Below are 24880 nucleotides of genomic sequence, written 5' to 3'. Positions count from 1 at the left end.
AGGTCCCGTGTATCCTACAGGAAACCACAAACAGTCCCATTGATTGCTGTATTCATTTGCAATGCTGAAACAGGGGTATTTTTCATGTTAACATATGCAAATATGTATGTTTATGTGTGTGCACCAGTCACCACCAGCCTCACCACCACTGCCCTCAGCTCTATAGTGCTGCATGTAGTTCTACATCTCATTCTTCCAGTGAAGGAGGAGGAACCAATTAATGGAAGACAATTTTCAAAATTTTTAACTCTTTTTATAAGTGAAATGTATTTGGAGTCAGTCAAAGAAAAAGGGATGTTTATACTTGCAAGTTATTTTACTAAGCATAGGCATGTGACAGCCTTCTCAATTTCCCCCATCCATGTGGCTTGGGGTTTAGGATACTCAGAGGAACTCACTCAAAATTTCCAAACTGGCTTTACCGGAGTGTATAAATATGAAACGGTGAAGTAAGACATTGTGACTGGAATATATATGAGAAGGTTCATATTGTCCTTCAACTAATTTCTAAAACAGCTGTCCCCTCCTCCTGTTCTGGAGAGCCTTATAGGCTATATATCAATCTATTTAGTGTATCTTATAGCCTGTCTTATACAGAGGCATAAAGGTTGGTTTCCTATCAGAGTACTCACAAAACCCTTTTATAAAATGGGTCAAAATTTTTCTATGTAAAATAGACAAGGAGTTGGATAAGAAATAGCTTTGTATCTTTTTTTTTAATAAGGAAAAATTCGTCTCTTTTAACCATGTGAATTGCCATGCACTGTAAGTAAGGGAGGCCTAAGTGTTTCAGCACTATGAAATAAGCATATTGTTCATTGTACAGGTGCCTTTGAAAGATTATAACCATGAAAATATATTGAATATTACACAAAAACATATTAACAGTGTTTCTAGTCCTGTATTTGATGAAAAGACTGATAATGAGGGCAGAAAAACCTCCTTTCTCCTTAAATTCATTATATACGACTTGTAGGATTTTTAAAACCATCATCCTGTGCAAGACAAAAGTTTCAGAATTCTGAAACATGAATTTGTTTCACATTGACATTGCCACTTTTTGAAAGAAACAGATTAAATTGCTACAGTTCTTCAGACAGATTAATGAAGAGAGCTGCATTTACCATAATCAAGAGAGATTAAACAATAGAGAAATGCATTAACATGCCAAGAATTCAGCTTGTCACCTGTGATCTGCAAGATAAAGAAAAGAGTTTGAGGATTTATAGAGTATATTTTTCTATTTTGATTAAAGTGAAAAAGAAAAATGCATAACTACAATAAAAGTGCCAGACCCTGCTCCCATCAAAGTTAACAGCAAAATTTACTTTGAATTCATGGGAGGTTAACACTTATCCCAAACCCAGGCTATATAACCAAGCTATAATCCATGTCCAAACTGAAATTCAGATTGGAAGCTAAAATTAAATTGCTTGCTTCTGGAGAATTTGAGAACTGTTTCACAAAAGGGTAAAACAATTTCTCAGCCTGGATATGCCACTGAAATTGCAAATGCACAGGCCACAGCATGTTTGTTTTAGCATTTATGGTATTTTAGGCTGTCCATAAGGAAACTCTTAAGGCAGAACATTTATTTTATAAACTCACCATTTTGCCTTCAGTATCTTGACAGTAAATGTGCTATTCATGTGCACAGGCCGAGGGGCTGTAGCTCCTGTAAGAGATCGTCAGGTATGGTTATGTCCTGCAGCATTCTTGAAAGTGCCTTCTCTTTCTGTCCTATAAGTGCACCTACTTTCCTCTTGCTGACGTTAAAATTATAACAGCATCTGAACACTGGAGATGCTTTGTAGACATTTTAAAAATTCTTCTTCTCCCAGTCAGTTTACAGTCTAAAAAAGTGTGAACATGGAAAAGGCAGGGCACAAAGTGGCAGCCCTATTGTCCTTATCCCAGCTAAACGCCTTTGGCTGTTCCGTAATAACTTCCAACAACTTTCAACACCTGTAACAGAATTTGGCCCATGCCGATTTGGCTGTTCTGTCGGCTGCTGTGTGAGTACCTCCCACACGATGGTGCTGTGTGGTCGGTACCGTGGGCGGCCTGAACTCATTTCGTCCTTGCCACGGAACTGAGCCTTTCCTGCATTACTATTCTCATCATGTTTCACTGGGAAGAAGGAGAGTAAATGAAACAGGAGTAGCCTGCTATACAGTATCATTTCCAGCTGTGTGGTTGCTACACGTATTTATGCATACATCTTACCGAGTTTGTCCTCCACAGAGCTACAATGAAAAATAAACTAGAAATAGAAATGCTTTGTGCAGCTGAGTAATGATTTACCCTTGAGGACATTGGGCCAAACATTTGTAACTGGTGAATTTTCACACACACTATTCCCACTTACTTCAGGTCCTTGGCTTTCTGTAAGGGAAACTCCTCTCCTAATTTAACCTTTCACTGTTTTGGATAACCCGCGTTCATTCTTGATCACGCTGGACAGATGAAGTCTTTCCATCTATTATGTATTATATAAAATTACAGCTTAGTATTTAAAATTATGAAACATACCTTCAGCTGCATATGAAAATATTATTATAATTATAAAATACATAAAGTCATGGATGAATTTTTCACTCATAAATGGTGCATTCTGTTGCCTATTCAAAATTATTGATATTTAACTTTCTCCAGAGAAATTTGAAAAAATGTCAAAAAATCTCACATCCAGCAAGACCACCTTGAAAGGTCAAAAACCCTCTCCGAAGAAACAGAAAGGTGTGAGCAAAACTAAGGAATCCTCAAAAGGAAAAGGAAAACAGCGTGGTATGTAAAGTTCAACAGTAATGAAACAAGGTCCAATTGAGTCATATGACAACGACCTTAATTATTTTGGCCCCAAGCATTAAACATTAAAATATGATTTTTTTTTTTTTGTAAATAACTGAAAGAGCTACAATTACTGGTTATAGTTTTGTAACCAACATACAGAACATTACTGATAACATAATGTCATTATGTTTCAGGTGAAAATGATGAAGTGGATCTTTCTATGGTTAGTATAGGTAAGTGCTGTGATGACTGGGCTTTAAAGTAGTAGTTCTGGAATACTCAAGGCATTTTGAAGCTTTGGTGTTACTAATGTTGGAGAATAAAAAGGAAAGGTTTAGGGGTTTTTATGAATGAGAAAGCAGGCAGTGCAGCAGGAAACCAGTATGGGTTTGTGGAAGAGGTTTTTATCTTGGGTTGAGAAGAGCTGGGATCAGGGGAAATAAAAAGCATCACAACAGAAGTATAGGGTGCAAAATCTTCATATTTAGTAATAGTATAAGCAATTGAAAGAAAAACATGAAATATTTTTATAGTTTTTGTTTATCTTTGTCAAATCCTTAATAAATTTGATGAAAAGATGATTTTAGCATATCACTTGTGGTTTTTAATCAGATGCTGATAGACACTGATTAGCTTTTTTTTTGGGGGGGGGAGGGAATTCACCATTTAAAAGTCACAAAATGTCAAGCATTTCTTTTAGCTTATGGGCAAGAAAAGTTCAGTTTTAAGCACGGCCATAGTTAAGAGCTAAAAATAAGTAATTATTTGAATGTAAATATAGTCTTTTTCCCTAGACACCAGTTATTTTCAATTTTTTTTTTATTTTTCATATGTCTGCTTGGATTTTTCTTCTGACCTAATTTGTGCAATTATTCCTCAGATATAATTTAAATTGATGTCAATGTAAAATTTAGGTGTGGTTTCCAGGAACAACTCAAAGGGTTGTCTTATTAATTGGCTTGTAACAGTACAGCTTTTATTGTTAAAAGCTAAAACAATGTGGCAAACAAGGAACATATAAACTAGATAATTCTAAAAGAAATTGTAAATCACTTGGTTTCTTACATAATCCTATGAGCACATGGGTGGAAGTGAAAACTGCACTCTGATTAACATCACTGAAATGGCAAAGCTGCAGTTAATGAAAATGCACAAAAAGTGATTCCTCAGATGATTAAAGTGTTCCTTTAAAAAAATGTACTTTCAGTGTTCCAGGAGATACTTAGTCAGTAAGAGAGAATTGTACCTCCACCTACTGACAAATAAAGTTAGACCTTTAATAGCTAAACTACTGCTAGAAACCTATTGTTCAAAGCTAGAAACTAACACAAGTGTAAGCAGACACTGTCTAAGCAGCATAGTATCTCCTTAGCATAAGACCTGCAAGTGTTCTTCGCTTGTCCTTAGAGTTTCTTGGTTCTTTGTGAAGTTCTTGTAGCACTAAGAGCTGCTGTTACAAATGATACAAGTACAATTTACTATTAGAAAAACAATGTGAAGCCTAAGATCAGATCATGCTTTTTACTGGAAGAGAGCATTCAATCGAAATTTGTACAATAGTACGGATTCCAGTATCAGCTTTGTATATTACAGATGCTATTAAAAATAATACTCTGTAATACAGAATTCTGTAGATTAAAAGGTGTAAATATTTTAATTCTAGTCACTACTTTGTTTTTAACTTGTACTTACAGCAATAGAGCATTGAAGAAAATACACTTAGACTATCTGTCTTGCTCTGTTTCCTCTCAGTGATGTCTGTTGTATTTTTGCTCAACTTTAATGTATGGTTATATGGTTATATTGTTTCATTTGACACTGAAACCTACATCTCTTTAAAAGGATTTTTTTTTAGCATTAGCATTTGTGCCCATACATGATTCAGCATTTCAAAAATAACATAACACAAGCTTCTAGAATAAACAACCATTACTCCTGGTTAGGACTTTTCTGGTCTGGTATAAGCAACAGTGAGTTTGGACTAGATGACTCTGAGGTCTTTCCCAATCAACATCCCTATGATTTTGTATCTTTTTGGAACCATCCACACAGAAGTTCTGGAAATCTCCAAGACATCAAAAAGGAAAACCATGCAATATTGATTACAGTTTGTGAGGAAGGTGAACAAATGGACTGTGCATGCTACAAACAGATTGTGTGTGCTATGAAATAACTAGTGAACACTAAATAATCCATCCTTGGCAAAGTATAGTATGTACCAGAAACATCATGCATGTCATTAATTTTAGTGATAACTATGGCAGAGCAGATGCAGTGGAGTAGCAGCACTGAGAGATTTTAAAGGATAAATGTCAGATTGATCAAACATTATGCATTATGTGATAGGATTATGCAGAGATTTAGCTTCCCGAATGATAGAGATTAAAGAGTATTTATCATTTTGTCAGTCCTTGTTGGCTTATGTTAGAGATGACTTCTAAAAACACGCTGACACAGCTGGTCATAATCATCATTTAGGTATATCAACTTCTCTTCAAGACATACACAAAGAGGAAAAACTCCACTGGAGCTGGGAAGTAAAGTAAAATACTAAGTAACTAAACTAGGAAAAGAGAATTAAACAAAGCTGATAGAAAGTATCAGCTATTATCACAAGTGCCAGCTCATTTCAGTACATTAAAATACTACAAAGTATACATGTTTTTTAAGTCTTTTACAGTTTCCAGTTCACCCAAACGATTAATGTCTGCTGTCCTTCTCAGGCAGTACAGTGGCCTTCATAAGAATGCTCTTACTGCAGCAGCTGGGCACAGAGCAGGGCAGTACTGCAAAGGAGGAGTCTCCTTGGCAGCAGGATTCAGCCAGCTGGGCCTAAAGTGATCTTAATCACAGCTGTAATGTAACCTGGAAGACAGAACATGTAACATGAGAAAGACCAGCATTGCATACATTACCTTACATGCAAATGTAACAACAAGCACTGTATACTTTTCAGACTGAGTGTTTGCAAAGCACAGTTCACAGGTTATCTAACTGCACCCAGCTTCACTAAAACCAATGAAGGTATCAGTGCTAGAGCTAGGTTAAGAAGTATTTCATTCTGAATTAATATGAATGAATCTAACAGAGATCACGTGTAGAAAACAACAGCTACATATTTTCCAGCAGAGCTGAAAATAATTATCTGGCTTTAATCTTAGTGACCTTGCTTTAGTCTCACTTGCTGAGTGAGAAATTGACTCTACTGCTCTCTGAACTCAAGGAGAGTAAGATGAAAGTCCAAAATCAGAAAAGCATCCTTATTTGGAAGAGTGTAGAAGCCTCACTCAGATTAACCATTGGCTTAATATTGCACCGTAGTACAGGGAAGAACTATAGTATATTTATCCAAGGGTTTTCTTAAGTCAGAGCCATGCATTGTGTCCTTAATGTATTAAAAACAGTCCATCAATGACTTTTCACTAAAGTTCCTAATCACCTGTTGATCAAGACAGAAAACAAAAACCCAACAAAACCTCCAAACCTCACACCAGGAAAAATCATAACTATTAGGTACAAAATGTTGTGTTTTTTAAAAGATTAATAAAATGTAATACCATTTGTATTGCATGCGTTCCAAAATACTGAGAATGAAGTTGAATGATTCAAAGGCATTCTCCTAGAAACAGTAAAGACACAGAGTTATCAAAGTATATGTGTATGCTTGAACTACACTCTGAAACTGTTTATCAAGTAATTTTGCCTTCTTTCATAGGCCACCCAGAAATCTTTCCTTTAGTTTTGACTACAAAGACCCAAGAAATTTTTAATTGCCGAATTGATGAAGATGTCACAGAAGAAAATTGTTTCAAACTTATTAAAAAAGAGGACATCATTCAGGACCTGAAAACAAGAGCTGACATTTCTGATTTCTATCCTTTCAGAAAAGTTGTCCTAGTATGTAGCTTATTTCATTCTCACTTTAAGAGTTGTTGCTCTCAGAGTGTATACTCTTTAAAGGAAAAAGTCTCTCCTTGTTTGATGTTGTGTAAATCCACTAATGCTGTAACATCTGAATGCTATAGGTCATGGACCGCTGTCAACTCAAAGTTTCTCATTACTCTCCATGCACTATTTTTAGCTAACTTTAGATTGAAAATATGCTAACGGTAACATAAATACTATCAGTTTTGATTCTGTGAACTGGCAGAACTTCACATATCTGACTTTCCCTAATTCATGGCCTATTTATTGAGAATCATTAAAACAGTTTATTTTCTGTTTCATTCTCTGGACAAAAGATTAGTTTTGTCCCAGAATTATTTTTATTACAAAATAAAATCTATCTTTTCAATTATCTCATGAAATTATCTGTTAAGACCATAAAATTAATCTTAAAATACTAAATTTACACTAGTGGTAACTTTTCCAGTCACAACTTCATGTTTGTTTTGAATGTTACTTGTTTTCATTTTTCCATTAATTGTTTTAATTAAAATAGGAATATCCAGGGGAAGAACTTTTGGTAGTTTTTGATGCAAAGTTCCAGTACGGACAAGACTTTTACATTGTTGCTTCTGAGGAAGCCAAGGAAAACCTTATAAAGGTAAAATCCAAGTTTACCACAGCATTGTCCTATCTATGAATATTTCAGAATCCAGTCTCAAATGTGTACTTCAGGAATGATATCCTATTCATAAGCATCTGATGTTTCTGTAATGGTTAATCTGAACATCAGGAGAAGTAACACTGAAGAAAATTAAACTGCAGTCCCAGGCAGAAGAGACTAATGTAGAAAATCACTATAAATTCTTTTTATATAGGAGTGATTTGCTTCCAAGAAAGCAGTCTCTCTTTAGTAGCTAAACATGTAACATTTATTGGGAAATTCTAATGCCCAAATGAATGGAACCTAACCCTGTCCTACCCAGGGACACAGAATTGTCAGACTCACTTACAAAAGTAAAGAATGTGTGAATGAAGACTGAAAACTGGGTTTCTAGTTCATACTTAGATTTCAGAAACAAATTTTTGGAAAAGTAACATTTCTCACTGTTTGATGTCACAGCCTCCAGAAACTGCAGAAGAAGAAGAAAAAGAAGAAGATAGAGAGGACACTCTGGAAGTCCATCCTTTTAAGCCTATTGTCCCTAAACCCTGGATTTCTCTTGGCAGTGAAAAGGAAGTTGAAGAAGAATCTGTTAAAGACACTGTTACAAAGGTCAGAATCAAGAGATGTTAGTCAATCAAAGAAATATAAAACCACAAAATTTATTTCAAGTTCCTTAAAAAGAAAAAGTCAGGAAACTGGAAGTTGTGATCCTAGTTTTGTTTGAGGTCTTTGAAGAAAACCAACAAAGAGAGAGAAATAGCTCCACTTTTAACAAAAACAAAGTGCTGCAGAAACTTCTCTTTTAGACTCTGTTCTCTTTAAGTTCTACAACTAAGGCATATGAGACTGCATTGACCATAACTACTTTTTAAGGTGTAAGTTCAAAAGTCCTGATCATCTTTAGTCATTGGCACCTCTGCTGCCTTTTGCTCAATTTACAGTGTGGTCCGACTGCAGAGTCATTGCTCTGTTTCCTTGAAGCCGAGTGAACTCTGTCTCATTACATGGATGGCATGCAACACTTTTAAGTGTTACTCACTACAGATATTCTGACTTTACAGAAGGACATATTTGAATAATTACATCTACGGATTATACTGAGAGAATTATATGTCAGAAAAGTAGATCCACTCCCAGCTGTCACCTAACTTGTGATGTGTGGGGCATCTCCAAGCATCTAACTGTCCATCAGTGATTTTTAATCAATACCTAAATCCCTGTTCAGGGAAGACTGGCTAAGTTTTGTTAGTTCTTAGCAACTGGACATCTTGCTTATGCTTAAAAAGATGTTATGATTGTTCTAAAGCTTATTTGCAGTCATTAAATTTAACACATTCACAATCCAAGTATTTCGTATTCTACATTGCTACAAGGTCCACTCAAAAGTGTTTTTAGCCTACTTTCCTTTCCAGTTCTGTGGGAGGTGCTGGGAAAAAGTATCTGGCTATGAATCCAAGACAGAGCAATACCTTTCTACTGCTTGAAATCGAGTGCCTACTTCTCTTTGTGGGTAGAAGTCAAGGCATATCCCTTATTCCTTTCTAGTTCTCACTATAAGGGAAATCCTCACTCAGATTTTTGTGAATCTGCTTCAGAGTACTTTTCTCTCCCTAGAAACTGCAAGGAAAGCTGAAATACCTCACCCAAAGTTGAGAATTCCACTAAGAGGGAAGGGCTGAAAAGTTAGGCCTTGGAAGCCAAATTAAGTATTACATAAGGCTTTCTGCAAAACAATCATTTAATGAAATGTGCAATTTTGATATTGCATGAATTAGAAAATGTAGTACTCTTATCCTACTAGAAGTTATCCAAAAAGTTACAGCACTTCTTGTTTTAGAAATACAAACCTGTGTTCCATTACACATGTAGGTTATTTATGAGCGCTTCAGAATTTCAAAATGCAAAAATATAAGTAAACTCAGCACAGAAATCATTAGACTAGTTCTATAACAGCATGAATGATGCCATTATACAGGATGAACTTTACAAAAACTTCCTCTTCTGCAAACCATGGAAATGTATCTTTTCCAGATTAAGTACAAGATTTCTCGAGTACGCAGGAAGTTTGGTGCACCAATAGCATTTACTGATAAGAATGCTTCACAAGACAAAGACTATTATGTAGAATGCACATCCTATGAAGACAAAACTTTCAGTATTCAAATACTTGAAAGAGATGTGGGGGTGCAAGTGGTTCCAAAAGTAAGAGAAGGTAGTACTCAGACAAAATGGTAAGTATGAAAAAATATTCATCAGCTTATTTATTAAACTATGCACTGTTTCTTATCTCAACTAAAATTTTGGAATTACTCACCTGCAAACTGATTAGTAGAACAACATTGGATGCTCTGCATCTTTCTTCTTTCACTATTCTCCAAAACGTTTCTAGAAAAAATGAACATTTTTTTTTTTAATTTTACACATTACACAGGTTTCTCTCTTTGAAATGGTTTCTATACTTACATTCAAGTTTATTCCAATTGGTTAGGACCTATCCAAAAAATGCAGCCACGCAGTACTCTCCTAGGCAGCTGTCACAGGAAGAAAAAGCAGAGAGTCTGTCATCGGAGAGGATGAAGGAATTCCTTACATCAGTACAGTTAAGGTAAAATTGCTGCAGCAATACACTTAAAGGCTACCGGAACCAGTACAGAATACAAGCAAGTACTCTTGTCTGAGTGGATCACTGGTCTGGTCAAATACTAATTTTATTTCTTGTTTCTATGCATTTCTTTCCTTGTTTATTATTGGAATATTAACAAATATTGATTTAATATTTGTTTATATGAAAATTTACATTGTCTATGACATAGAAATATTAATTGCTTGTTTAGACAGATATTAGAACTGCTAAACTTGCTGGTGATCTTTTCAAACAAACTGCAAACCTGATCTTTCAAACATTGCTCACTTAACCAGAGGGTTATGCTGTGAGCAAAGGTGCTGTCCTACCCATGAATGTCGTCAGTCATGGGACAAGTCCCCCTTACTGACACTTTTTGCCCAAGAATTAGAGAATTGCACTCTACTTGGTCCATACAGAACTAGAGCTAAATTTTGGTACAACAGCCATTTCTAGTTGAACGTGTGTTTCCTTGCAGTGATGCATCACTGAGGAATTAATTTTTTAACTACTGTGGTCATAATTTTGTGTAAAACAAAAGCTGCCTCTTTACAGAAATGTTTGTGATTCTATTACTGAGTAGTCATATCTGGGTTATTGAAGTGTTAACTGTTCTTTTCACAAAACAGAATGGAAATTGCATTGCAGCAAAATGAAATTATGAATGCTTTTTTTGATGACTGGATGGCCCTAGCAGAAGACAAAAGCAGTTCTGATGGCAAGCCAGATGTTTACCTTAAAGCATGCCAATCATTTACAGATCCTCAGTACCTCAAGGACAGAACCATTACCTGTGTTTGCCGTCATCCAACTATTTGTGGTAATGCAGTTACAATAGTGATTTGAGTCTTCAGTGACATCCATAAAATACACATCTTTCATAAAATTAATTAGCTTTCAAAATTAAAAGCAAATCAAAACTAATCTAGTATACATGTCAGAATTGCTGATTTGAGACAAAACGAAAAATGAGACAGATGAATTCACTATAGGATTCAGACAGGCCATGCAAAGTCCCTCACACTAACGTATAAGTGGAGATCCTAGAAAAGAGAAATTTCTCCCTTATGAGGCTCATTCAGGCAGGGCTGCAACTATGCCAGATCCTTCAGATGGCTCTGCATACCGCTGTCCTTCCTCCCATGGCTGGCTCTTGTAGCCTGCTTAATGCTAGTGAGGAATGCTACAGCCACAATGGGACATGGCTCTGTTGACTGCCAGGGAGCATCACAAGACGTACTAAATACCAACTCCTGCTCCTTGCTGTGGATTATTGCTTTACACAGCCAGCCCTTGAAGGCACAATTAAATTCTCTGTAAATGCCTCAGCTGAATAGCATGCTACTAGCCAACACTGCAGCCTATGTAGAAAATTAATTGGGCTACAAAGTTCTGGTTTCACGATGGGTGGCCAGGACTGTATGCCTGTCACATCATTTCAGGTGCAGTATTACACTATTGAGGAGCAGTAGCAAAAACAGCTGAATTTTATCTTGATACTTCAGTTCTACGACTCATTGTTAAGTCACTTAATTTTAAGTAACAAAAATAGTTTCTGTAAAGCTGGTCTGAAAAAAAAGAAAAAAATAAATACATGGTTGGATTGTTTTGGGATTTGTTTGTTTCTTTTTTTGCACTCTATTCAGAAGGTATAAATATAAGTCAGAATAATCAACAGTGTGTTGAAACTTGAACTGTCCCTTTTGAGAAAATTAATTTTCTCTCTCAATCAGGAATTATAGCAGTGTCAGCAAGCAAGCAGCTTTCTTATGAAGAGCACGATAACCTTTCTAATAAATCACTGCTGCACCAGTCAGTAATACTTTTCTGGAGTTTTTTTGACCCTATCCATCCCCAGGTATTTAATCAAGATGCCTAAATATGTCAAGTGTTTAAATAGCAAGAGAACAAACAAATGGTGTGACTGTATTTCTCAACTATCTTGCTTTTCTTCTTTCTAGTTAATGTTGGAATGTCCTGAAGACATTTACTGCTTTCAGTTCAGTCCAAATCATCCAAATATCATTGCTGGTGGCTGCATCAACGGACAGGTGTGAATTCACTGTTTAAAAATAAAATTCAATATTTCTGTATTTTCTTACAATATGAAAATAAGGGTGAAGAGCTGTATTCAACATCCATAGTAACACATAGGGGCAGAAGACAGATGTAACAGACTCTCAGTTCTCTTATCCTGGACTAAAGCTGTGCCTTGCTATTCCATAGCTGAACCATTACTGTACAATGCTTCTTTGTAGTACTGGTAAATAGGTCAAGTTGTAAAGACTTTTTTTTTGTTTAGCAAAGTGTAGTCTTTCCACTGATTGCACCAGACTAGAGAAAATACTTTAAACACTTTATAATTCTAGTGCAAAGAATGAATTTCTTATTTCCCCTTCAACCTCCATGATTTGAAAAAAACATGCGTTAATATACAGGATGAAATAATTTGTAATACACTCATTTCTCATTGTAGGTTGTACTGTGGGATATTTCTCAACATGAAAAAAACCTGCAAACTGAAAAATCAGTTACTGATGAAATCATTGACTCGGACAACGAGGAGACAGCAACAGCAGAAGCAGCAACTAAGGTAAGTATGGGGGTGGTTGTTTGATGGTGCTGTACAGGGGCTTTCTGAGCTCAGGAACACCTGAGCAGCAGCTCAGAGCCCCGTTAGGACCTTCTTGGGCCAATCAGGTGAGGAGGGGCCATTGCCAGGAGCATTCGCTGAAGATTTAAATGGCTCCAGGGAGTGTGGCATCTCAGAAGGGTGTGGCTCTTCAGAAGGGCGGTTCACGCAGGCAGAGCAAACTTACAGAGTGAGTCTTCACCCACCCATCTAGAAGGCGGCTAACTATCATTTCCATTTGGTAAAAAATCACTGTCAGAAAGAATGTGGTGACCCTGATGGACCTCACACATCAACATGCAGCTGTCCAGCTCTCCAGCTGCAGTAAATGCCTGACCTTATCACTGATACCAGAGGACAGCAGACAATATCTGTTTGAGGTGAGGTGTGAACAGGTGGACAATCTGCTCAACCTCTTAACATTCTATTAGTACAGCTGATTAGCACAGCTTAATAGCTTTACTGCATTTTGTGTGACTTAGGCTTCAATTAGTCTTTTTCTTTACTGGGCACCAACATACCCTCCACTCTTGCCTTACAGAAAGTGTTACAGAATGCAATACTGAAAAGTATTTTAGGTGTTTATGGATAGGGAAAAAGTAGCTTGGAAGAGAAGATGATGATTTCAGTGGAAGAAGACAATGAAGAGAATAAGCAGAAGAGAGACCTAAGAGCAGAGGAGAACTAATAAGCACGTGTGTGTGCCTGTGGAGGCATGTTCGAATTGCTTTTAAATAAATCTTCATATCCAAAGGCCTGTTTTTATACTTTCCTTCCCCCCCCCCGCCCCGAAAAGAAGGTATTAGTCCCCTAGAAAGTATTATAAACTCATCTGACCTTTGTGAAGCAGCATTAACAGAACACAAAGTAACCTTTTTTGGTTTGATAGATCTATTTGTAAATATACTATCTCTTTTTAAAACATTTCTAGCCGCCTCTTGCGCAAGTCCAGCAGAGCAGCACAGAGCCACCTCTAGTGACATACTGTGCAGTCTCCTCCATAGAGTATAGCCATAAAATGCCAGTAACAGATATACAGTGGCTGCCAGGTAATTTTGAGGTGAGTTTAAAAATTCACTTTTCTTCTTTTTATTGTTTTCCTAATCTACTACCTCAGAAATCCCTGTGTAAACTCAAGTGAAAATATTAAAGCATCAGTTATTTGTAACAGTCTTCCTTATTTCTCACTGAATTTAGTAAATATTAATAATCTGGTGCCCCTTGTCCTGTTCATTGTGCTTTACAACTGTACAGTGTTCTCAGTCTGACATAAATCTGCTCATACGGGAAAAAATTTCTGTATCTTTACTGAAAATTATAAAGCTCCATAGCACTGAGGGTGTTTGTAGTTAAGACCCAGTACTACTACAGGAGTACTGGATGGTCTTTTACTATCAAAGTATTGCAAATGGTTGCTAAATTAATTTGAAATGCAAATGTAGTCTAATGCAGTAATTAACTAATGACAGTGGAAAAGCAGGCCAAGAGGAAGAAAACTGAAATCATTAAAAGGTTTATGCAAATCAATGTTTTGGAAAAAAAAATATAAGAGTTCATAGATACTGCAGTCCTTAACATTACCAGAAAAGTGAGGGAAAGGGTGAACATATGTCAAAGAACAACTGTTGAACAGCTGATGCAACTGTTCATTATTATTTTATGCTACAATAATACCCATGGATACTAATCAGTACCAGATGTAAAACATGAAGAAAGGGATTGGATAGCAGAACATTGTTTTGGTTTTTGTTGTTTGGGTGGAGTTTTTTTAATCAAGGTTTAGGCTCCAAAAGCTGTTTTCATGTTCATCTGGGATAACAGATACAGAAAACGTTGCTTAATAAATAACACTGACAAAGGAATCACTTTGTCAGTATTTAGCAACATGTACTGGGACATACTTTTTGTTATATAAACATGGAATATGTGTGAGTCTTTGCATGGCAGAACATTTTTTATGGCACAGTTCCTAAAACTGGGAGCTTTATAATTACATATTAATGAAAAATTATTTGAAGTTTTTTCCAGAACCTAATTCAGCTCTACCTAGTTTCAAGACTACTATTACGACTCCAGGTAGAAAAACTCACAAATGAAAATTAGAGTAGGCCTAACTTGGCCCAAAAAATAAAAAAAGTGTAGCCGAAATTTTGCCACATGGTTGATAAATACAGTTTTAGCCAAAACACATATGTTATTTATATACTGGAAATTATATTTGGTCAGGGTTCAGTCTATAATCACTTGTTACCCATGACACATTTCCTTCATTTTTCTGAGTAATTAAAATTAATTTGGTATAAACCAATAACTACTTGGTAAATGATAAGTAGTATGAAACCTGCAAAATCCCACACATACAAACTAACATTTTAACATATACAAACATAAACACACATATACAAACTAACATTTTAACTAACAAATTAACATTTGAAGGCACTACTACCATCCTGCAGTGAGGTCTAGCCAAGTGATAATTTAAGACAGATGATCCATGGTGTAAGCTTGGCAAAGAGATATCACTTGCACTTATCACTGAACTTCTGGAGATAAATTTCTCAAGCTCTTTGGTTAATCTGCATAAAAGTTACAAACATGGCAAACTAAGGAGGGCCTGACTTGTAGTGAGGCTAGGAAGTATTTATCCTCCTGAGTTAATTTAGAATTTTGGGTGTGTAGCAGGCAAAGCTGATAATAGTTCACTTGAAGTACATTTGTAAAATAGCTTGACTTTATAACTGCAAATTAGTAAGTCCTCATTTTGAAACATTACCCAAGGAGAAACAGTGACTTAATTTCTAGTAGCCTGTTTTATGTGTTGAAGTACTTATGTAGCAGAGTGTGATTTTTGTCTCTCATCTCATTTTTCTTACCCCTGTAATAATTATTACTGTTATTTTCAGGGCAATGAAAAAGGTGGTACTCCTGAAAACAGAGGGGAACATTGCCTGCAGCTTGTAACCTGCTCCCCTGATTGGTATATACAAAACATACTCTACAAGATGTCTTCTAGTTTCCTTTGGAAAGCTTTATGGAGCATAATCCATGATTTAACTAGCACACTTCTGGATTCCCATCAGCATATCCTAAAGAGCTGAAATTCTGTATGCATAGGACAAGCACTTTGCGTTCTTGTCCAGTTAAACTCTTTACAGTAATGGCATTAAGAGCTTATTAACTGAAACACTTTGCATGTACACATTTATTTTCTGTGTATATCACCTTAACAAGAGAGTTGACCATACATGCATTAGCCTAGAAAGTCAACCCCCGACACTTACATTTGATTGCGAGACATGCACAAAAAACTTAAAAGATTCTAAGTCCACAGAAATACTGTAAAGTATATTTATTGGAAACATAGCTGGCAAAATTATTCTGAATGAATCTCCTCTTTTGTGGACTGAATAGTCATGATAGTTATAATCAAATATTATCCTGTGTGAAAGACTGGCAAAGGAGAAGAATGCAAAAATGGAAATAAATATTTAGCTTTCATGATGTCAAAATGACTGAGGCTTCAAGACTGCCTGGCTGTGCTTAATCATGTAGTTGTTAGTTACTTCAAAGGGAGGGTCAGAGAGAACAAAATTTGATAATAAGTAATTTTTGCTAATCAAGTAACAGAGAATACTTTGAAGAATTAAATTAGAATAAAGATTGCAAATGCAGTTGTTAATAAGTTTGCACTGTAATGGAAGTAGTACAAATAGAAGAAATTATTTTAACTACTCACACACAAGTGTTCCAAATTGAAAGCATTTATCCAAAGTAATAACAGGGAAGTCACTGTAATGTCGTGCTTGAAGAACACAGGTCCCTGAGCAATTCCTGTCAGAAAAGGGAAGGAGATGTCAGCAATGAGAAAAGTTATCATTGGCTATATCAAATCTGTGAATGAATGTCCAGAGTAGAGCAAAAGGAACAATCTGAGGGCTGAAAACTCCTATGAAATGACAGATACAAGTGAGTGGGACCATTTGCCTTGAATGTCAGCACATAAATTTGTACACACAAAAATTGGGACTGAACTTTGATTTGGATTACTAGATTACTTGCTACAGAGTTCTCTCCAGTTCTCTCAGCCTCTGGTAATTTCAACCAGGTAGTGCCAGTAAGTTCACCCAGTAATTGTTCAATAAACAAACTGTATGAACACTATCTAACTACTTTGGTATAATTAACTGATGAAATTGTGAGTAAAGAAATATTTTTCATCATTGACAAAAGAAGCAATTAATCTAGTATTTGTCTGCTTCTCAGATTTGCTATGTAAGGTTTGAAGATGAAAGGTTAAAAGAACTCCAGACTTTAAAATGTGTGGAAAACTGCATCTGACTTTAAAATGAAACCAGGGAATAACATTATAAAATTATTTTGCAGCTCAATATTATTTTGGGATATTCCAGCCATTGAACATCAAGAAAAACCTTCATATGAGAAAGCAAACAAGGAGAAAAAATTGTATATGGCCCCTGGTGTTCCAGACACTTCTAAGCCTTTAGATCTCTGCTGGAAACCTCTCATAAAGGTAGTGTACACAAATATAGAACAAAGGGATCAAGCCAAAATGTAGACATGGCCAGAATGTATTCTTTTGTTTCCCAACTCTATTTTTTCCAGCAAATTGACTTTCTTGTGATTTTCCTTATGATTAGGAAATTAAATACTTCAACATTCTTTTGGAACTTCAATAAAATGCATTGTTAAAAGCTAATTCATGAGAAACATCATGACTGCTTCTAAAAAACTGCAGTAGGTGCAAAAGTAGTTGTGTAACCAGTGTAAGTTTCTGTCAGTCTTTTCAATAGCTCTTCTGTTTCACTGGGTCCCAAATGGTGAAACATGGGCATGGCCAACAGAACTGTAATTACTAGCAAACCAGCATTCAGTCTCTTGAAAATACAGTCATAGGAGTTTTGGAAAAAAGTGAGGTTGAAAACAGCATTAAGTTAAAAAAAAAAAAAGATTATAATTTTAGGCATGCTGACCTGTGTTGCTCAGAATAGCTGCAGCTGGTACAGTTGTTGGACAAGCACGACTACTGGAGATGGGTTGGGGTTTTTTTTTGCTAGAAACAAAGCAAAATTCTTACAGGGAAAGGATAATACAAAGAGCATTTTCTCCATGTTTGTATGTGAGGCAGCAAATACTATTTGTGGAGTATTACAAACACACTGCAAACTCAGAAGGCTTGTTCTATTAAAGCAGAAAATAATTTAGACTTGCACCTCAAAGATCTGACAAAATGTTTTAGCAAATACACTTTCTTCTGAACAGATAAGTCTGCAAGAAAGGGATACCAACACAGAGTGCGGTCCCATCAGAATTATTTTAAGGGAACTGCATTATTGTTACAAAACCTCAGGTAATATTTTTATTACACCTTATTAGGGAAAATGTTTTTAGTTAGCTTGTATTTCAGTATATATATAATGAGCAACAAAATATTGTATAGCTAAACACATTTGGGGAAAAAGGTTTCTTAAATATAATGGCATTCAAACTGCAACCAACATGTATTGAGTACAAAGATATGTACATGTCCTGAATCCAAACTGAGTAGTTCTGTATACACAGTAACTCTATCTAGTTTCACTTAAAAGTCCTTACAAGTGTCCCCCCCCCCCCATCTCTTTATCCCTGAAAGAGGATGTCATTTTTAGCCATTATAAAAAATTATTTTGAGAAACATAATCCATTCCCTGGAGCAGAGATGTTAGCTCCTGGTTGCAGCAGTTACGGGTGATGTGTAAGGGCAGTTTCCACAGAGTCACTGATGCTGAGGAAAACTCGTGAAGAACAGGGTGGTGCTACCCAAAGTAGTTGTCTGGGTATGGGAAGGACTGACTTAAGAGCAGCTGCAGCAAAGGGACACCAGTAAACAGTTAACCTACAGAACTGCTGTTTTACTTGTCAGCTTTTCTTCATCTCTCCCCCTGAAATTCCCATTATTCACCAACTACCTTTACAAGACAAAGTATTTGCTTGTCTGATAAATTCCAGTGTATAACAAATAGATGTAACCATCTTGTTTCCCAGGGAAAGCAAAATCTCTGAGTGCAGTAAAAGCACCAGCCAAAGAGAGCCCATTTACAGAGATGAGTGCTTCTTCAAGCAAAAATCTGGAAGTGCTAGAGAATATATCCACCAACTTTTTTGTTGGAAATGAAGTAAGGGAAAATAATATATTACCAATGAAAATGTTAATCCAAGATATCTGAAAGACTGAACAATTAAATAACAGGTTTTCATAAATATATGGGCTTGCATGTTTTCTTCAGGTGTAACGATAAAGATCTTTCTGAACATGCCACATTTTACTTCCAATTTAATGCTTTTAGCTACATGGTTAAAAAAATTAGTAAACCTCCAGTATTTCATAGACTATGAGCCCTTACCTCAAGGGCAGAATCAGAAGACATTTCAAAAATATTTTGAACTTAACTCCCTAACAAACCAAACAGTGTTTCCTTATTCCAGAACACATAAGATTAGCAGTAATTTTTTAGTGTTTTCCCACATGTCAGGTGAAAACATTTATACTACAGTCTCCCCCCAACTTACTTTAGGAAGTTCCAGATGTTCACAGCCCTTTACCTACCCTATGCATCTAAAATTCACAAATATTTCCCAGTTTTGAGTTCATATGAAAATAAGTATTTGGCTTCTAGCTACATTTTTGCTTCCAGTCACCTTTTCCCCAAATACTGGAGCAAAGCAGGAACTGCAAAAAACAGGTACCTGATTCTGCAGGAAGGACTGCTCACACACATCATTCTAAGTAAAGATGTTTTGGCAATACATAACTTAAAAATGGTGATGCAACATTTTTAGGTGTTTTCAGTCATTGGTTGCAAATTCAGGTTTTAATTTACTCAGGTCATATTCAATGATGATTATAATTAAGTGAAGTCCCAGCTTAAAAACAAGTCACTTTGATATAAGCCACTAAACTCTAACACTGGAGTTTACTTGATTTTTCTTCCATTACAGGATGGAGTAATTGTTTATTTCGACTGGAAAATTGATACTAATTCAGCAAAACCAGCTAGTAAGTTCAAGTTTCTCCATACCTGTTTAAACCTTACTATATCACTAGCTATAAAGTATTTGCATCAATACTCTGTCTTTTTAAGGTTCTTGCTCATGAGCATTAATAGTCAATGTCCCTGATGACACTGGGATTTAGCAGTACACCCTCAAAAGTGCAAGCAGTGTGGCCAGCATGACACAACAGCACAAACCCTCTCCAGTCTCACAGGTGCATCACTGTGCACCTACTGGCACAAATCATCTAAGGAACTGGATTTGCAGTAATTCCAATTCTTGTACCTTGTGAGCAATAAAACAAGGCTAAGTGTCTTCAAAGCCTGTGCTGGGTCCTGCACTCTTGTTTCTTGATCATTAAGGCACTAGTTCACAAGCCACTGCCTTTTTCATCCATTAGGTCAGATGAAGACTCAGAAATACGCCCTCCACACTGAAACTATTAACACTTTGCAGAGATCTCCATTTTTTAAAGACATCTTTCTAAGCATTGGAGGCCAGAATTTTGCCATTTGGAAAGAAGGGGTTACAGTAAGTTACTTTAATACAGCTGTTACATAACTGATAGATATACAAGACAGAACTATAACAGCCTCTGAGACTGTATGTTCAGAAATGTTTGTAAGTCACAAAGCTTCATAGTTTAGAAACAGATTAGGTATAAAACCAGCAATTCCTTCTTCACTTCAGAAAACTATTTTAGAAACATCTTAGTAAACTTGCCTTTTACATTAAAAAAATGAAGTGGTCTTCTTCAATTCTAACCCTGGAAAAAACTATAGCTCCTCCTATTTACTTCTGCTGCTAGGGAAACCAAATAATAAAGGAATCATGTGCTAGACAAGTCTGAAGAACTTGTATTTTAGGACAAAGTTTTACATCATGTGAAGACAAAGAAATGTGGGGTTTTTTGTAGTTCCTCTCTTGGAGTAGTCCAGGTTAGCTGCAGCTGACAAAATCTCCAGACCACAACTTTTAACAGCAGATAGGCAGATTACCTTAGCAGACTGGAAGTGAGATATCAGGTTTTTTACTTCCCCATAATGCTCTTTCTCTAAAAGTGGTACAAATTTTCCCATTGAAAAAATTTTTGTAATAGGATCATTTAAATTGTGAGCATTCTCCGATGATAGGAGATCTAAAGTAGTGAATTGATAGCACTCTTTGATTGCTGAGTCTATCTTTAATTTGTTTTCAAAACAATTTAAGAATGGACCAATCCTTCAGTCAAGCTGCTCTGCAGGAAGATACACTGTGGGACAATGGTCCTTAACAAGACCAGGAGTTTTCTTCATTGGCAGAGAAGATGGAAATATAGATATTTGGGACTTACTGAAGAAAACTCATGAGCCATCTCATTTCCAGAACATCTCCAAATCCGTCATCACTTTCATCAGCCCCTGGATTGCCTCATGTATGTTGATGGTGCTTGCACTTTATTGTGCTACCCTGTTTACAAACTGGCCCATGACCCTAAGGCACATAAATCTTATACAAGCTATCTTATATAAGTACATACTTCCACTAATTTAACACTGTTCATACAAAAATGCATACATCAGTTCTAAGTGTACTACCATGTCATAAAAGCAACAAACCATTTGGATTACAAAAAAGGTCTGATAAAAATAAACTTTAAAGGGAATTTCAATTGTTAATAAAATAAGAGAGTAATAAGGCTGTCTTTTTTGCTGCAGTGAACAATGAGCCAAAATGACCAGAACAAAAATGAACCCTCTGTAGCTTGTATTTGGGTGGAGGTTCATATTGCTGTTGAAATTTGGATTGTTTATATGTTTTTTGTCAAATATCTTTCAGCAGAGCAGCATTTTTTAGCTGTTTCTGATGACCTTGGAGTACTGCATATTTTGGAAATCTGTCAACAACTAAGTCACCCTTCAAGTAATGAGGTTGGTAAGAATTTTTATTAATCTCTGTGACACTTTATCCTGAAAACTCACAATTCAGAAACAAACATGCCTGGAGAAAATTGCCTTCAAAGGATGGCAATTAATTTGAGATCCATATGGCCACATTCTCCAAGGGTCACCTGTAGCAAAGCTCAGATAGGAGTCAACTAAAGGAAATCTCAGTGACAGAATTCCACTGCTCCAACCTCACCATATAAAAACTCAATAAAGAGTTCAGCATTTTTTGGCACATTCATAAAATGACACTTGGTTTCATGCATTAAAACAATGCTATAGAGTGCATAGTAATGTAAATATACTGAATTCCTTTCTCTTTACACCTTCTTGTCCACATTTGCAGGAATTTTTTTTTCTTTTTAATTTGGTACTTCAATTTCAATGTCTTTATATGTGGTTCCAGCTAAGTGAAAGCACATTTGCAAACTGTTCCGAGCATTCTTACTCATTCCTGCTCTTTTGAAATAAGGACTATCTGTACCAAAAGACCATGGGAACAATGGAAATAGTTTTATTTTCTCTTTATTTCTACACAATTTTCAGTTGTTCTTTTCCCCCATCTCCCAGCTAAAGATCGAGCTGGCGTTTCAGTCTAGCAGCCTTCCCTGCTACCTAATGTGTTATTTTTACATCACAAAATCATCTTTCTATTCTATCACAGTTTTAAGTTTATATAGGCACTTAAATAGTTTATAAACATCCCACAGAGGTTTGCCCTGCAAAGATGTGCAGTATGTACCAACACAACTTCAGGTCAGCAACCTCATTTTAGTAAAAATAACTTCTCCAAAGCAAGGTAGGAGCTGAGTGATATAACATGAGGAAACACATTGCTTCTGCACAAATTTCCTGTATTCTGGATCTATACTGTTTAGAGTGCAGAATTATTAATCCAGGAGTAATCACTAATATTTAGTTCATGTTTATTCTGAAATATTAACTGAAAAATACTAGGCTGTTGAAGAAACTAATGAAAACTATAACACAGAATCCCAGATAAATGCATAGTGTAATAACAAAATACAGTATTCTCTGGTTTCTTTGTGTCTGAAGTTGGTCACATCTTTATATTGTTTTGCTGCAAAGTATTGAGATAGATATATTTATATTCCCAGTACAGATAAACTAATAATACTGTTCAGATCATCAGCCATACATCTGTCTTTGGGCATGTAATGACCCTTGTTTGTCATTGTGTTAACAGCATGCGAATGTACTTGATTACTTTGAAAGAGAAGTCAAATATCTGAAGTACTGTGAACAAGAGTTTCAAGAATACCAAAAGTTTCAGGCCAAAACAGAACTGAAATGGAGCTGGAAGCACAGAGAGAGAAAACAGTACGTTATATTTGGAATTATTAAGAAAACTCTCTGTTTCTTTAGATTTACAAATGCACTTGCATTGCTAGACGGGATTCCCCCTAGTTTTTTTAAAAAAAATCAGGATGGACATAATCAGAAAACTTAGTAGCTATTTATTTCATATTTACAGTTTTTAAGAATGGTCTTGGTCAAGTGAAACCCCTGCAAGAGCATTAGAGCCTATGGGTATTTAACAACGATAAGCTTGCCTTTCATTTTATATCAGTTACTCATTCAAAAAGTTACATTTTGGCAACTTCCTTATAAATATTGCTCCTTCAAGCAGGGATGACTCCAGCCTTCCATTCTCTACTCACATAAGGATTTTGCCTATCCATTCTTTGGTAAATGGTGTAACAACACTAACTAACTAAACTGTCCTCCTTTGGTTGATTGCTGTAGCCCTGGGTGATGCCTATTTTTCATTAATTTGTGACAGCAGTGATACAACCCACTGGAAAGCAATGGGGTCGTGTACAGGTTTTAAAGCTTAACAGGGCATTATTGTGTGGTGTGTGTCCTTCCTTCAGAGTATGACTACTCTACAGAAAACAAGAAATGGAGGAGAAAGAAAACTGTGTTACGGGACCTGGAGAAGCAGGTAACAATGGATTTAGAGACAAGGAATACTTTCCTCGTTGGATGCTTAGAGCCCATTATCACCTTTAGAACCAGTGAGCTTTTTATTTAGAGACCTCTATTTCAGCAGAAGGTGTTTAGCTTTGGAAATAAAGAATCTTGCAGTTAGAGATTATTGTTTCTTAACTTCATCCATTTGTTTACTCACACTGTGGTTGAAGTACAGTTGTTTTGGGCACATTTCCTCCATTAATTTTTATTAATACAGTTACAAGAAATATTCTGTTTAACTAATAGTTTTCAAAGTTCTGTCTGTCAGGACTCTGAACACCTTTACTTGCTATCATCAAATTATAAAAGAATTGTTACTTAATCCTGGTAAATGCTTACAAACAAAAACCCAAATCCATTAAAATATATTGTTTTCTCAAAGAAATCAGTATTATTTAGAACAAACAGCTTTTACCAAGCACTTTGTGGCTGTGCATTTCTGTCAAATTATTCCTCAGAGAGATCAAATGGTGTTATGCAGAAGTTTTAATATTTACCAGTGTAAATGAGTAACAGCTCATGAATATTAACACTTCTCCTCCATCCACAGAGAGTGGTCCCTGGTAAGCCATTCTGCTGGCTGCTTGGTTTCAATTGCCAGGTCAGACACCATGTAACTGAGCAGAGCCTGTCAAGTAGAAATTAAATCTATCAGAGGAGGACAGATTAAACTCTATACGGGTGAGTTCACTCTTTCCATGACTCACCAAACTGTTTGAGGGTCACAGCCTCCTGTCAAACAAATGTCCATGTGGTCACAGTAGACACTAAAGCACAAAAGACAACTGACACACAGGGGATTTGCAGAGAGGATCTTCAGTTGACAAGCGATAGCCAGCCCCAGTGCTCTGCTTTGTCGGAGTAAAGCACAGACAAATACAAAACAGGATCAGTGTGGGCTCCTGTGTCCCAAAATAAGCACTGTAAATTGGCTTTAGGCGGTGTTAAAAATATGCCCCTTCAATTTTCTACAGCCAGGATCTCCCCATTAGGCACTTTTACCACTTTGATTGAACTTTGATCTGATTTAAGAGAGGTTAGGTAGCACTAGATAGGACTTGGTTTGAAAAATGGTCTCTTTTGTTTGTTCATTTGAAGTTTAAATATTATTGCAATATTCCTTGCCCTTCATGTTGAACTACCTCTAAATTAAAATCAAGGAAAACTCAATAAGCATGTTCCTACCACCTGCAGCACAGCATGTGCAGTCCGAATGCAAACAGGAAGAGAACATTGTTGCTCTCCTAAATCAATATTTAACTAACAGCCTGCTCTATACAGATATGTAAATATCACAGAACTGGCTA

At 36.1% G+C, this 24880-nt stretch overlaps 1 protein-coding gene across 1 annotated transcript; it reads left to right on the top strand.

Annotated features, from left to right (window-relative positions):
- Positions 1 to 2669: 2669 nt before the first annotated feature.
- On the top strand, positions 2670 to 23663 carry DNAI3 (dynein axonemal intermediate chain 3). The gene is made up of 21 exons (XM_071565285.1): positions 2670 to 2739; positions 2988 to 3026; positions 6509 to 6690; positions 7235 to 7344; positions 7813 to 7954; positions 9377 to 9576; positions 9834 to 9950; positions 10598 to 10788; positions 11702 to 11826; positions 11930 to 12019; positions 12445 to 12561; positions 13532 to 13660; positions 15507 to 15580; positions 16987 to 17134; positions 17884 to 17971; positions 18646 to 18776; positions 19600 to 19657; positions 20054 to 20184; positions 20863 to 21067; positions 21472 to 21563; positions 23474 to 23663. The coding sequence occupies exons 1-21, from the start codon at positions 2670 to 2672 to the stop codon at positions 23546 to 23548; spliced, it is 2514 nt and encodes an 837-aa protein (XP_071421386.1). The 3' UTR covers positions 23549 to 23663.
- Positions 23664 to 24880: the final 1217 nt, after the last annotated feature.

The sequence above is a fragment of the Pithys albifrons genome, chromosome 10 (genome assembly GCF_047495875.1).
Source record: "Pithys albifrons albifrons isolate INPA30051 chromosome 10, PitAlb_v1, whole genome shotgun sequence".
Classification (NCBI taxonomy): domain Eukaryota; kingdom Metazoa; phylum Chordata; class Aves; order Passeriformes; family Thamnophilidae; genus Pithys; species Pithys albifrons.
The sequence above is the reverse complement of the archived record's forward strand: the minus strand, read 5'-3'. Positions and strand labels throughout refer to the sequence as shown.

Coding starts and splice junctions, on each gene's coding strand:
- DNAI3 (XM_071565285.1), top strand. CDS start 2,670: ATGTCAAAAAATCTCACATCCAGCAAGACCACCTTGAAAGGTCAAAAA. Junction 19,658..20,053: donor TAATTCAGCAAAACCAGCTA/GTAAGTTCAAGT, acceptor TTCATCCATTAG/GTCAGATGAAGACTCAGAAA. Junction 21,068..21,471: donor CAGCCCCTGGATTGCCTCAT/GTATGTTGATGG, acceptor AATATCTTTCAG/CAGAGCAGCATTTTTTAGCT.